Here is a 12,664-nt window from a genome sequence, read left to right on the forward strand (position 1 = left end):
TCATGAAAACCCTCTTACACAAAATTAGTGTCTTGCATTTTTAGAAATGTCAAACACACATCAAGTCACTAGGCTACTAGAAGAGCCACCAAGGCCTATCACATGAAAATCTGCTGAACTGCTCGAGTGACTAACGAAAACTTTACTGTACTTGATTTATGGATAAGCAAGTTAACTATGCTCTGTATTTGCTTCCTGACTGAGCAAGTTAACTTCAGGTTTGGACGCTTGTTTGTAGACCTGCCAGGAAAGTACAACGCAGAGACTGGTAGCAGCACGAAGAAGGGGAAAAAAAGTGCAACTCTGTCTGGAAAGTAAAACAGTCTCTCAGACACACTTCATCCCTACCAGTCCCACCAATAATGCTGGAAATTTCCCTATTAGCTTGAGGTAAATCATTACCAAATACATTTACGTTTTGGAGAAACAGAAGGTGAAGAAAGACAATGAGATCAGTCAAGATAGGACTACAATAAATAACCAGGCATAAGGTACAGAGGCAGACAGTGAGAAAAGCCATTAAAAAAAAAATCTACAAGAAGAGAAAGAGCAACTTAACAGAACTACAAATGTAATGATGAGCAAAAGGAAACAAAGGAAAGCAAAAGATTACTCAGGGTTGCAGAAGTAGAGACAGGAAGAGAGAGTTGATGGCAGTACAGATGAAAGGCTCTGCTCTGAAAAGGGCTTAAGAAGTTGGACATCTAGGGGTAAATCAGAAGAGGTGGTACAAGACCAGACAGAATGATATTTGGAGAAATACCCATATAAAGACAGCAGCTGGAATTACATGTCGATAAATTAGAGAGTACAGACTGCGTGCTAAGATCTCTGGTGACAGATGTGACAGGAAGGCAAGCGAGGACAGCAAAGCTGGAGAGCACAGAGAAAAGCGAACACAAGTTTGTATGCAGCATATATAAGCTAATACCATTGCCAAAGCGTATCAGAAAGTCTCTCCTCAAATCAAGATGAACTGGCATTTAGCTCCCTAACTATGGTTCTATAACTATGTTATCTCAGCACTGAAATGGCACATATCTACACCTCATCCATGTTAGTCAACTGTGTACTAAGAGAAAGGAGAAGTTTGGACAGGCCTAAAGAATGGAGGCTAGCACAAGCAGTCCACTCTACATCATACACTTACAGGGGACCTATTTTCAAGAGTTTTCACCCTGTAAAACACTGTAATTCATAACCACTACATTGCATGCAATAATGCACTGCATTGTTTTAGTAACTTATGAAGAAATTTGGTTTTAACTGTGCAAGAAGAGATACCACATGGAAAATAATACCAAGCGTGTGTATGGGAAGGTTAATAAAAACCAGTCATTAACTCACAAGTGTAAAAACATAGACACACATACACGTGCATGTACTATATATAATGTAGAAGTCAGTTATTTTCATTTATTGTTTTCAGGAATTGAACAGAACATACTTGCCCACAGTTATGTGAAAGTTCCCTGCCACTTTATTGACGTAGAGATGACCGTGAATTCTACATGCATCTGGAGACTGTAATGAATTATCTTCCCTGTTTAAACAAAAACAACATAAAGAGTACTTGAGAATATTCACTAACAGAAATAACAGCAGTACAGTTAGATTTCTTTTTCCTAGCAGAAAGATACAGCATTATCATCTACCACTCCTTATTGTATTCTTCTGGAAATATAGCAGGGATGTTGGAAGTGAAGGAGTCTAATAAAGGTCAGTCTGATGAAACCAGTAAGCTTTGTTCATACTTGTATTCAGAGATCCGGCCTACAAAGCTAACTTATGACACCTGAACATGTGAACAGAAAACATAAGACTGTAAGTATATCTTGCTGCCCTGGGGATTTTTTTTTCCCCAATTACTTCTACCAAAAATGGTTTGTTGGGAAACTTTTAATGCTACAGTGAACATCACAAAATGTATTAGTCACATGAACAACACCGTAGCAAGAACAGCTTTTAACATTTATTTTTTATGAAACCTTCCTCTTCCCACGTTTGTTGGGGTGTCCACAACTCAAAACGTATCTAAATCTACTCCTTAAACACATCTCAAGCATAAATACCATCTCACATACCGCACTAACAAGTATCACAGAGGCACAGAAGGACTTAATGACTCTGAAGACACCAACTAAATGAGAAAAAATATTTTTGAGCCCTCCTTAGCCTTCTCTTAGGAAGAAAGGATGTATTTGGTCCTCAAACAGGGAAATTACAACATGGAACGTGCATACAGGATTTTTGGTGTTTGTTTTGTTTTATTTATGGCTTGCTTGTGTAGAGGTTTTTTGTTTGTTTGTTTTTAAGGGGAAAAGAATTTCAGCTTTCATGTAGAAAGTGTTTTCCAGGGGGGCGTGGCTAGGAGATAAAATCACATAGCAGCTAGATTCTGGCAGACAAAGCCTCCTATGCATTAGCCTCTAAGCATTTTGTGCGTAGCTGGAATAAAGTGTAAAGAGCATGGTTTCTCCACACAATTTTAACAGTGCTGTCTTAGACCAGGGCATTTACTAACAAAACGCATTTTTATTCAAAGGTTGATTCTTTTAAAACCGTAAAGTATTAAGTCACAGCTAATAGCAGGACTCCTTTTTTTTTTAAAGTTGCTAGACAGAAAGATATTCTTCCATTAAAAAAAGGACTCTTGTTTAGTATTGCTTTGGCATTACTAATTCACATTAAAAAGGAAGCATCAGATAAAATGGACTAAAAAGGTGTATGCATATATTTATGTGTGTGTCTGTATTATGTATACATATATACCTATAAATACACACACAAAACCTGTAAACCTTCTCCAGGTTGGAAAACCCAGAGGTTTTCATGAAACAACAGCTCTCCAAAGCAAGTATTGAGCATACTAATTTAAAATGCAATAAAAAGCAGTAAGGTCTTCTTTTCTTACAACCTTATCTTCGGGGGGGCAGAATCATAGCCACAATAAAATGTGAAGTCTAATTAAATAGGGCATGGAGAGCGGAATGACAACACAACAAAGCAATTTTTCTTACCGTGGTGGCAGTGCTGTAGAAGCACTTTTAAAAGCACTTTTGAATATCACATCTTGAAGAGAGTGCTCTTCCTGCAGCCTACTCTGAATTAGCTGCAGCATCCTACAGATTACACAGACAAGTGTGAAAGCATGCAACAGTAAAACAAAAAATAACTTGACAATTAATTATCAGCTTCAGTTGCAGTTATAAATCAAGAAGTTAGTAAGGTTCGTGTCAGTATTAAAGTGGTACAATAAACTTTGAGAATGATATTTTATACAGAGCTTAAAGCTCTGGTGTTCACAGCAGCGTGTTACTAAAATACCAAAACTGGCCACATAACCTGGCTTCACGTTCTATTACAAGATTATTAGTATAGTGATCACACATATAACCAAGCTATTCCAGTTTAAATGATAAACAGCGCATCAATTATATGAAGTTACATGAAAGTCCCAAACTCATTTGCTTTTGCAAGAACATGCCAATTTGTTACTATGGTTCAGCTTTGACATTTAGATATCAAGCTATCTGCGTTACGCGTCTGAACCTGTAATTAAAACTTGTGCTACCAAGCATTCGTTTGGAAACATAAATTGAGTCCATCCTGGCTTGCAGCTGCACGACCCAATTCCACAAATAAGTCCAAAGCCAATTTTTTACATAACAGAACTCTCAAATCATGAGAAAAGCAAAGTAAATGAATATCTTTTCACAGGTTTGCACTCTTAAATTACAAGCAAGAGCTGTTAGACCCAAGGCATAGTTGTGTCACGTGACTCTGGTGTACCTCAAAGCCACTTCCAGTACAAATAATACAAACCATAGGCACGCATCTCAGTGCTTTACCTTTGCCATTCCTTTTGTTGTGGGCTGAGATCAAATACTACCTGAAACAAAAATAACACATCTAATAAAACATGCAGGAACCACTGAAGTCCCATCCATGAAACCCAGAAGAGAACTGGGGAGTGGGAAGTTACAATCAACTTCACACTTGGTACCACATACTCAAGTTTATGAAAGGACTTCGCACTTTAACACATTTAGTGTTCAAGTATGGAAATTTCTGTCCCTCTCCCCCCAGAATTATTCACTTGTTTGCATTTATAACTTCAGCATCTTTTCCTAAAGCTCTCATAACTTGAGTCATCAGTCTCTGCCCTTCTAGCCTTTGACTAACATGGGCTAGAAGAAGCAGTGAGTGTCCGTTTAATTCTAGTTGATATAACTGACATACATGGTTTTGATGCAAACAGCAATGAAACAGGCAGAGAAGCAATCTTTGAAAACAAGGGTCCAGGTGCACAAGGGTGCAGATTGTTTATTTCTGGGGTCATCCCACACTGCGTACTTCTTTAAGACAAGCTACGAGATCTGCTATACTTCAACCAGGACAATAATATCACCAGTAACATCTGTGCACAGAATTCAAATCTATGTGTTAACACTGACGTACTCCAGACAGTAAATTCAATTGCAATTAATGCTCAAACCTAGCCAGAGCTACAGCCCAAAGAGATCAAGTACAGGAAGTTTCCTCTTTCTAGGATTATAATCACTGGGGCAACTGCTAGCATGCAGCAGCTACAGCAGCGCAGAGATGCCTGTCCAGACAAGAGGAAATGTTTCAAGGAGAACACACAAAAACAAGCTCCTTCCCCTTCCTGAGCATGTCCTTCCATTCAGCCATCTCCTCCTGCTCACACACAAGTAGGAATTTGAACAAAACTGTTATAATTTAGATTATCGTTCAGTTATTAGAGAATGCAATAATTACAGCAGAAAGCTACATTCTCTAATAGGTTTTCTGTAAATTATAAATTACTTTCATACAGCATAATTACTTCAAAGCTTATCGTGCCATCAAAACCATTTGAAGAACACAGACTTACACAGTTACAGAGCCTTCAGTTCACAATACAGAAATTAAAAAGACACTAACACAATTTACGATCTTTAATGCCATTCCACATTATAAGGATATCATGGAGACTTTCTACCCCTTTTTAGAATCACAGTATTCTTCTAGTTTAAAAGCAATTACATCAATTCTCTTTTTATGAGAGCTCTGATAGTTTTCCTTCCATATCAAATACTGTTAGCACTTATCCCTAGAATTTGCACATGTAAAAATAACTAGCTGTAGAAATCACTAGCTTGTTAAGAAGCACTGATCCAGGAGTCTGCTGTATTCAAATCTGCTGTATTTGCAGAGAGTGAACACACAGAAATTCCAACGCTAGCCTTTTTCCCTAGCAGATTCCTGAAGTAAGCACTGCAGACCGCACTCAAGGATCAGACATACTTGGGAAGGCTCTGTGCAGCTCAACTGCGGGATAAAAAATACAAGCAAGCCCAGTAGTGCTCCACATCAAGTAAAGAGCAAACTGCTTTTTAAATAAAAAGGGAAGAATCAACTTACTGGTTCATAGATTAGCCCATCTGCAGAGGCGACCATTGTTTCTGCTAAATCCAGAACATCGGCCCCCACATCTATTTTAAACAGGGAGAAAAATATTAAGAGTCATGCAGATGATCATAAACAAATAAAAAAAAAGGTTCAGGTTAAAATGAAGTTTCACAGTACAGTGGCAAACTTTCAGTATAAGTTTACTGTTCCCTGTTAACAAAGTCCAAACCAAAACAAAAACAAACCTCGCAAGAAGCAGATTACTGGGAGGTAGGGGGAAACCACAGAATCCTACTTTCGACCTATCCTATCAGAGTATCATCAACTGATGCACAGTGACAAGAAACACACTTTTCAGATTTGCAATATTTTCTCACTGATGTAACACCTTCAGAGATGTATGAACCACATACACAAGCTTTCTAGGATCTGCTGTGCATAAGTATTTTTTCCCTGTTTCATAAGCACTGAATCCGAACCAAGTCTAGTCAAAACAGAGGATAAAGTTTTATTTCTCAAATTAAAAAAAAAAAAAAAAAACCAAACACAATTTTCAGTATTTTTTATGCTAACTGGAAAACAATTGAAAAAAACCCAAATTTTAAGAGTTAGAAGGGATGACTTACGAATTAATACTTGTGAGACAAACACAAATTGTATGGTATTGATGTACCTTACAATTAACGCAAGGTTTAACCTAGACAAAAAAAGTCAGTCTTGAAGATCTGCTTGCATTCCTGGTAGAAGTAGTATTCTCTCTCTCTTTCTCAGTCCAGGACAACCAAAGCCAGACCATACAAATAATGGGTCATTACCCAAATGATGTCAAAAGAATAGTAAGCATTGTCTTTAAAAGGGAAGGCATCTGTCTGTTCATCAGGAGGATGAAATTACCTGATGCTTCCAGTATTGTTCAACAAAAGACCAGGTTTATATTTGCCAAGTTCGTAAATAAATAAAAGTTGTGATAAATTCCTACTGCTGAGTTGTGTCTCACAATGAGCTTTTAGAATATTCCAGCTAGAAAAAGAGTGGAACAACAGGATCCCTTTTTTGCTGACAGGCAAAACAAAGTTCTGAGATGCGAATGAGATGGCATAAATGCATTTCTTCACATCTACCAGTTCTTTCAGTGAGTCATATGCCATCCAGATCACTCCATACCATCAAGATCAGAAGAAACCTCACTGTTAGAATATTTTGAACAATATCCAACTGTATTGCAAGTAAATGCATGTTCTGAAGAGCTTTTAAAGTGTTTCAAAACTTTCACTGATGGAATACTTACATTGACACCTCATGGCAACTGTAATATCAATATTGATTCTTAACTTACTGGAAAGAAAAAAAAAGAGGCAAAAAGACAGTAAGTAACATTGAGTACATGTATTACTAAAATTCTCAGATTACCTGCAGAAACAGTCAAATAACAAAATTTACACCAATAAACTTAAGCTGTTTAAAATTTGGGTGAACCAAGATGGACTTCTAATTATTAAAGCTTTGATGATCGCTTGTAACTTAAGAGATAAAAGCATCAGATTTCCCTGTTGAATTTTACTATGAAAGTTTTAAGATACTTTTTGGAAATATTCTTGATCCAAGAGTTTGTCACACTTATTAAGAATATATAGGTTTCAATATTTTACACACTTTTTTTCCCACACAACTAAAACGGTGCAATAAATTCCACAGAATGCAGTGGATCAGGACAACGTAGGAGTTACAAATTTAAACTAAGTAAATACTTGAGCACCTTCCTCCTGTTTTGTCCTTAAGACAGGCCATAGTATTTCCAATCCCAATCAGAATTCCTCAGGACAGTGAGATCTGGGATCGGACCGAGAAGTTGCTAAAAACGGTTCCCAGAAAATGCTGCCATGTCATAAAGATCGTTGGTTTTGCTAGCACTGCTTCTTCAAAATGCCTTTGATGTTAAGATCTTTATCCTGAATGTTTCCACAACAAGGGGCAGTAAAACATAGTTCTTCCCACCAGAGCAAAAAAAAAAAAAAAAAAAAAAAAACACAACAACAAACCAAACACCCCCCAAAAAAATTTATGACACCGAAAGTGTTACTGTGTGGCATTCCCCAATATTCTGGGCATTTCCTATTGGTTTTTGTGTTAGTTTCACACAGTCCTATCACCTCCAGGGAGGTTCTTCTGGGAACTTAGCTGACCACAAACAAATCACATAAGGGATTCAACATTGGCTCAACTATATTGGATCAGATATAGTCAGTAGACAGGAGAAAAGCAATTAAAGTGATACCAATCTCCATTGGCTTAAATTGTCACAGAACCCCAGGCTGAGTGATTAGCTCACAATCAAACTAGAAAATCTGCAGCAGGACATCTCCGAAGTCCCATAATAGTCTCTTAACCACCAGACTGTCCTTCCCATGTGATAGCTTCACTAGGGTAAGGACCCACACTAGCAAAGATCTAAGTGTGAAACTCCCATCTGTCTGAATGGATTTAGTCTAACTTGAGGTTTTGCTGCGTCTCCCTTAAATTTCTCATATTTTCTATTTTTTCATTACAGAAACCTTTGGTATTTCTGACATACAAGACATCCAATTAACAGATGTATCTTTAGCTTGTTACCACAGCAACTAGTCAAACAGCTTTTAAAGTTGTTTCAGTTCCAGATGCATGATATTTAAAGGTGTTCAGTGCCCAAAATCTCCATTAACTTCACACGGACTCATGGGTGCCTGATCACCTCATGAAGAAGGGTGAACGCAGTCCAGACAAGCACATGAAACCAACCACAAATATACCTTCAGCCAATCTTGGAGGCCGTAACTGTAGACAAGATCAGTAGCAATTTCTAGATAACGTAGTCAAAGTTTTTAAGGTTCACCTCCAGCAGCACGAAGTATAATGGCAATATACTAACTGTAGAAACTAGAGTAAGCATCATGTGAATCTGGTGGGTTTACATAGCTGATGTAAACCCACTGATTTACATATCCTAATATAATTACAAGCTGATGTACATATTACAGTGTCCTCTGAATTGTTAGCAAATAATTTCTCAAGGGACTCCACCAGCAAACCTGCACTATTTTGACTTCTTCATTGCAGAAATCTCTATTTCTCTTCTTCACAGATTCCAGAAAAAAAGCTCAAATGAACAGAAGAAAAGATTCAAGTCCCTTTAGTATTTCATTTTTAATTTCAATCATAAATTGCTTGCAAGTCACATGAACATTTCAAATCTATTCTTTCCTGAAATAAACCTAATTTAAATTTTTAAAAGGAATTCTAATGGATAAAAATTACCTAGTAAAATCCTTGTCTACTTCATATTCATATTTCATCCATGTGTCCCGATACACCGTGAACTCCATTACAGTCAGGAAAGCTATCGTTGTAAATGCTATCAGAGAAACTGAGTGGTCAAAAGAGGAAAAAAAAAAGTTTATATTGTGAGAAATATTATTCAGAAACAGCAGAACAAAATTCTAACATTCCAGAATCTGAGCATTACCAGTGCCATACTGGTATCTTTGATTTACAAATCCATAAGCTGCTTTTAGAAAAATGTTTTCACATCTACAGTATTTGCTTTTATTTAGGAGGAGGAAAGAACAAGTCCTACCTTTGCATCAAGAATGAACTTTTTACATTAAGTACAGTCAAATACTAGAATGATGGGGAGGCTGTGAAATCCCTATGCAGAAGATGTAAGAACAGGCTAGATCCTCCTCCGCATATAGAACAAAATGCCCACAAATCACTGTCAGGGATGGTCTAGGCAAACTCAATCCTAAATTCAAGCATGAAAGCAGAAGGTGCACCCTGAAGTCCCTGTAAGCCTCCACTTGTCCAAAACCTAAGTTTTTATAACAATTTTTTTTATATCTAGTTTTAGAGCCAAGAAGCTAGCAATATACCACATCCCTAGAAGCGTTCAAGGCCAGGCTGGATGGAGCTTTGAGCAACCTGGTCTAGTGGAAGGTGTCCCTGCCCACGGCAGGGTGGTTGGAACCAGATGATCTTTAAGGTCTCTTCCAACTCTAACCATTCTGTGATTCTATAAATACACATTATATGCACTGTCCAGTTAGAAAAAGGTGTGCTGATTATATTACTTGTGTATAGCTGTACAGTCAGGACTCCTACCCTAATATTTCGAACAGTTCTCCCTCTGGTGATAAGTAACGTGTAGCCATCGCCTCTACCAACAGCTAAATAAGTGAAGAACTGGTTTGAAATTATTCTTAGGAAGAAAACTAAATGGTATGTTTTCATGGTATATGTGCCTCGCTTATCTCCAAAGTAGCCTATTCATCACGTTTGCAAAACTGTACAAAATATTAAATCACAGCTTTTGTTAAGTTGAAAAAAACTTCAGTTATAAAGAACAGTAATGATTTGTACAGCTTGACAGTATACGTTTTCCATCTGCATGCTGTGGAGTACTTCTATGGAGTCTGTGAAGTGCAACTTGAGAAAAAACAAGCCCGTCGTTGATAGGCTTCAATTCCTACACAGCGGTCTACAGCGCAGGGGCAGCAGCCGGGACATGAAGGCACTGAACTACGGGATTAGAAAATAAAACAGTGTCTGCAGCATTGACTATCGCGTTGAACAGCAACATTTCAAGTTCTAGCTTTCAGCTGAAGCTATGTAACGATCACATATATGAAGACCTTCAGGTCAATGCATAGCGTGAAAGCAGATGCACTAATCACTTAACTACTCCGGCTAACAATTTCCTTTTGGAGGGCAGTAGGCCAGACTCACCCTAGCTATGCAATAGGAAAGCTGGAGCCTTACTATCTATCCAAACGCGAGGAAACAATTAGAGCTATAGCTGCTTTCTGGGTAAATCTGAGGAAAGGTATTCATGGATCTGAACAGGAAAACGAAGTCTTGTAGACTTTCCAAAGACAGATCCTCTTTTCTGAATGCTCTCCCAGCCCCAGAGCTGGAGTCTTAGCCCATTTGAGAGACTGGTACTTCTTTTCCAATGGGTTTTAAGGCACTGAAAGTCCGAAAATAGAGTCTTGCTATGTTTTGTATCCCTATCACATCAGAAAATAAGCCTGGCACTTTAATGCTGAATGAAATGGGAATACTATATTAAAATTTTAGAATGGCATAGAATAAGACAATCCTATATTATCATTTATAAGGTTACTGGGATAAACCAAAGAATGCTAAAATAACTTCTGGTGTTGAGAAATCTTTAAGGCACCCTTCACCGAAGTGATGTTCTCATGAAGGATGGCGCTATACTATAAAACAAGTAATTTTTAAGCATTTAATGTTTTTCTAAGAACTACAACATAGAAACTACTCATTTGCTTTCTCAGGAACTGGAACTAACATTAGCAAAAACTTATTTAATCAGGTCTCCAAGATTATTTTATATATATTAATCCTCTAATCATTAACAGCGCAATTCAGGAAACATATCAAAGTAATACAGATCCTTGTGATATTTACTTCTACACAAGTGGCGTAATGACTTCAGAGGCTTATCTGTAGATTGTTATTGCTTCTTGTACTTTTTATTCAACTGAGTTTGAGACATAATTGCACATGAGAGAGACTTTTGTCCTCCACTTCAAACTAACTGCTAGCAGTTTCCTATCTAACTGCAAACAATTTCAATAGATGAAGTCACCATCTCCAGATCAGGCTACCTCTAACCCAACCCAACTTAGAGGTGCAATTTTCTGTTCAGATACATATAGAAAAGGTACTTCTTACAGCTATGCTTTTTGAGAGAAGCTCAAGTGACTAATAAGGACAGTACAAGCACATGCCCTGGAGTAAAGTGTTTAGTTCTTCAAAGGGCTTTCCTTACTCTTACAATCAACTACACCTTCAAAACAAAAAGCTTTAGAGAGCTGCTCTTCATCCTGGTGCTTAACTTAGTCAGCTCTTAGACATCTCTGGAGAATGTTTTTCATCTTTTATGAAAGCACAGAGCTGAATCCAGCCTGCATTTCAGCTCATGCTAACACAGTCTCACACAGAAACCTGACAAGGAGAAAAGGACTTAGTGAGACAACAAATGAAAAAGTTATTATGGCCTTGGCACAGCGCACTTCCAGTTGTAATTGGTTAGAAGTTTTTACAGTGAACCTTAAAATTGGTTTGAGTCTCACCTGTTCTACACAAAAATCTCCCTTGCAATGAGTGATGAATGCATCTATTTGGATAAGATACTATACCTTTACTTAAAGGAAGCTCTGTCAATCCACGAAAGAAATCAAGAAACCAATTTTGGCTAGTTTCAAATGAACACAGATGCCTGCCTTCCTCCTATTGAAGCTTCTATTCCCAAAGCATGCTAGAGTGAACTAAGAGCCAACATGAATCACGTCAGCATCTCAATAAGGCCTACCTGTGCCTCCACTCACTGAAGTCTCCACATAGCTTTCAGGAACCTTTGGAAAGGCATCCAATTCTTTCATCAAATTCAGGGTCTTCTTCCGATTCAGTCGCCTCATCTTCAGCACGCTCCTCTACTTCCTCCTTCATATATTCCCTCTGATTTGAGAATAAATCATTGTGATTAAAATACACAAGCAGTATTACTCAAACCGACTGGCTATAATCAAAATGCAATAATAAGGCAATAAAATCTAACAAATATGTTTTAAAGAAACACATGCTAGACAACTGGATGGTCACTCTTGCTTCAAGATAACTGTTAAAATCATCCCGGACACTGCTGCTTACATTCCAACCACATCCAGCATATTCACCATTTAATTACTATGACTACTATGACTAATTTCTTTCTCGATTAAATTCTTATTGGTATTGAATATACTGAATTTTAAATAAAAAACAAAAACAAACAACCAAACCCTCAGTCCTGAAGTAAGCTTGCTAAACAGACCTGCCAATGCAAGGAAGTCACTGACTTAGCAGGGAATACCTAATAGGCTGCATAAACTCGGGTGGGTGTCAAACTGCACTGGGCTCCTGTATTCAGCCAATGTGGACACATGTTATAGGCTAAAGGGGGGGGGGGGGGGAAAAGCATCTCACATTTTCACAGCTGTAGAATTTTATTGCCATAATAAAATTAACAATTTCCCCTCTATAAAAATTCCACCCGAAGCAAATTAAGTATCAAATCCTAGCTCCATCCTTCAGAATCCTTTTTGTTCATGACATGAGCTCTGCTCTTCTTGGAGTCGTTGATACATGAAGCAGCAGGATGCTGAGAGAAGCAGCCTGCCCAGGAAATACTGTCTTAAACTGTTTCCAAAAC

General features: G+C 37.8%; 1 protein-coding gene across 2 annotated transcripts in view; it reads right to left on the bottom strand.

The window, feature by feature from the left end:
• ERGIC2 (ERGIC and golgi 2) overlaps window positions 1-12,664 on the bottom strand; it is a 28,246-nt gene that overhangs the window by 10,976 nt on the left and 4,606 nt on the right. For both annotated transcript variants that reach the window (XM_063323412.1, XM_063323411.1), the window contains exons 2-8: window positions 11,786-11,931; window positions 8,707-8,815; window positions 6,704-6,750; window positions 5,428-5,498; window positions 3,852-3,892; window positions 3,021-3,122; window positions 1,448-1,543 (exon numbers count right to left, since the gene is read on the bottom strand). In XM_063323412.1, the coding sequence (XP_063179482.1) occupies window positions 1,448-1,543; window positions 3,021-3,122; window positions 3,852-3,892; window positions 5,428-5,498; window positions 6,704-6,750; window positions 8,707-8,815; window positions 11,786-11,891 (572 nt within the window). In that variant the 5' untranslated portion in view covers window positions 11,892-11,931. The remainder of the gene's footprint in view (window positions 1-1,447; window positions 1,544-3,020; window positions 3,123-3,851; window positions 3,893-5,427; window positions 5,499-6,703; window positions 6,751-8,706; window positions 8,816-11,785; window positions 11,932-12,664) is intronic.

This window comes from Chroicocephalus ridibundus, chromosome 1 (assembly GCF_963924245.1).
Source record: "Chroicocephalus ridibundus chromosome 1, bChrRid1.1, whole genome shotgun sequence".
NCBI lineage: Eukaryota > Metazoa > Chordata > Aves > Charadriiformes > Laridae > Chroicocephalus > Chroicocephalus ridibundus.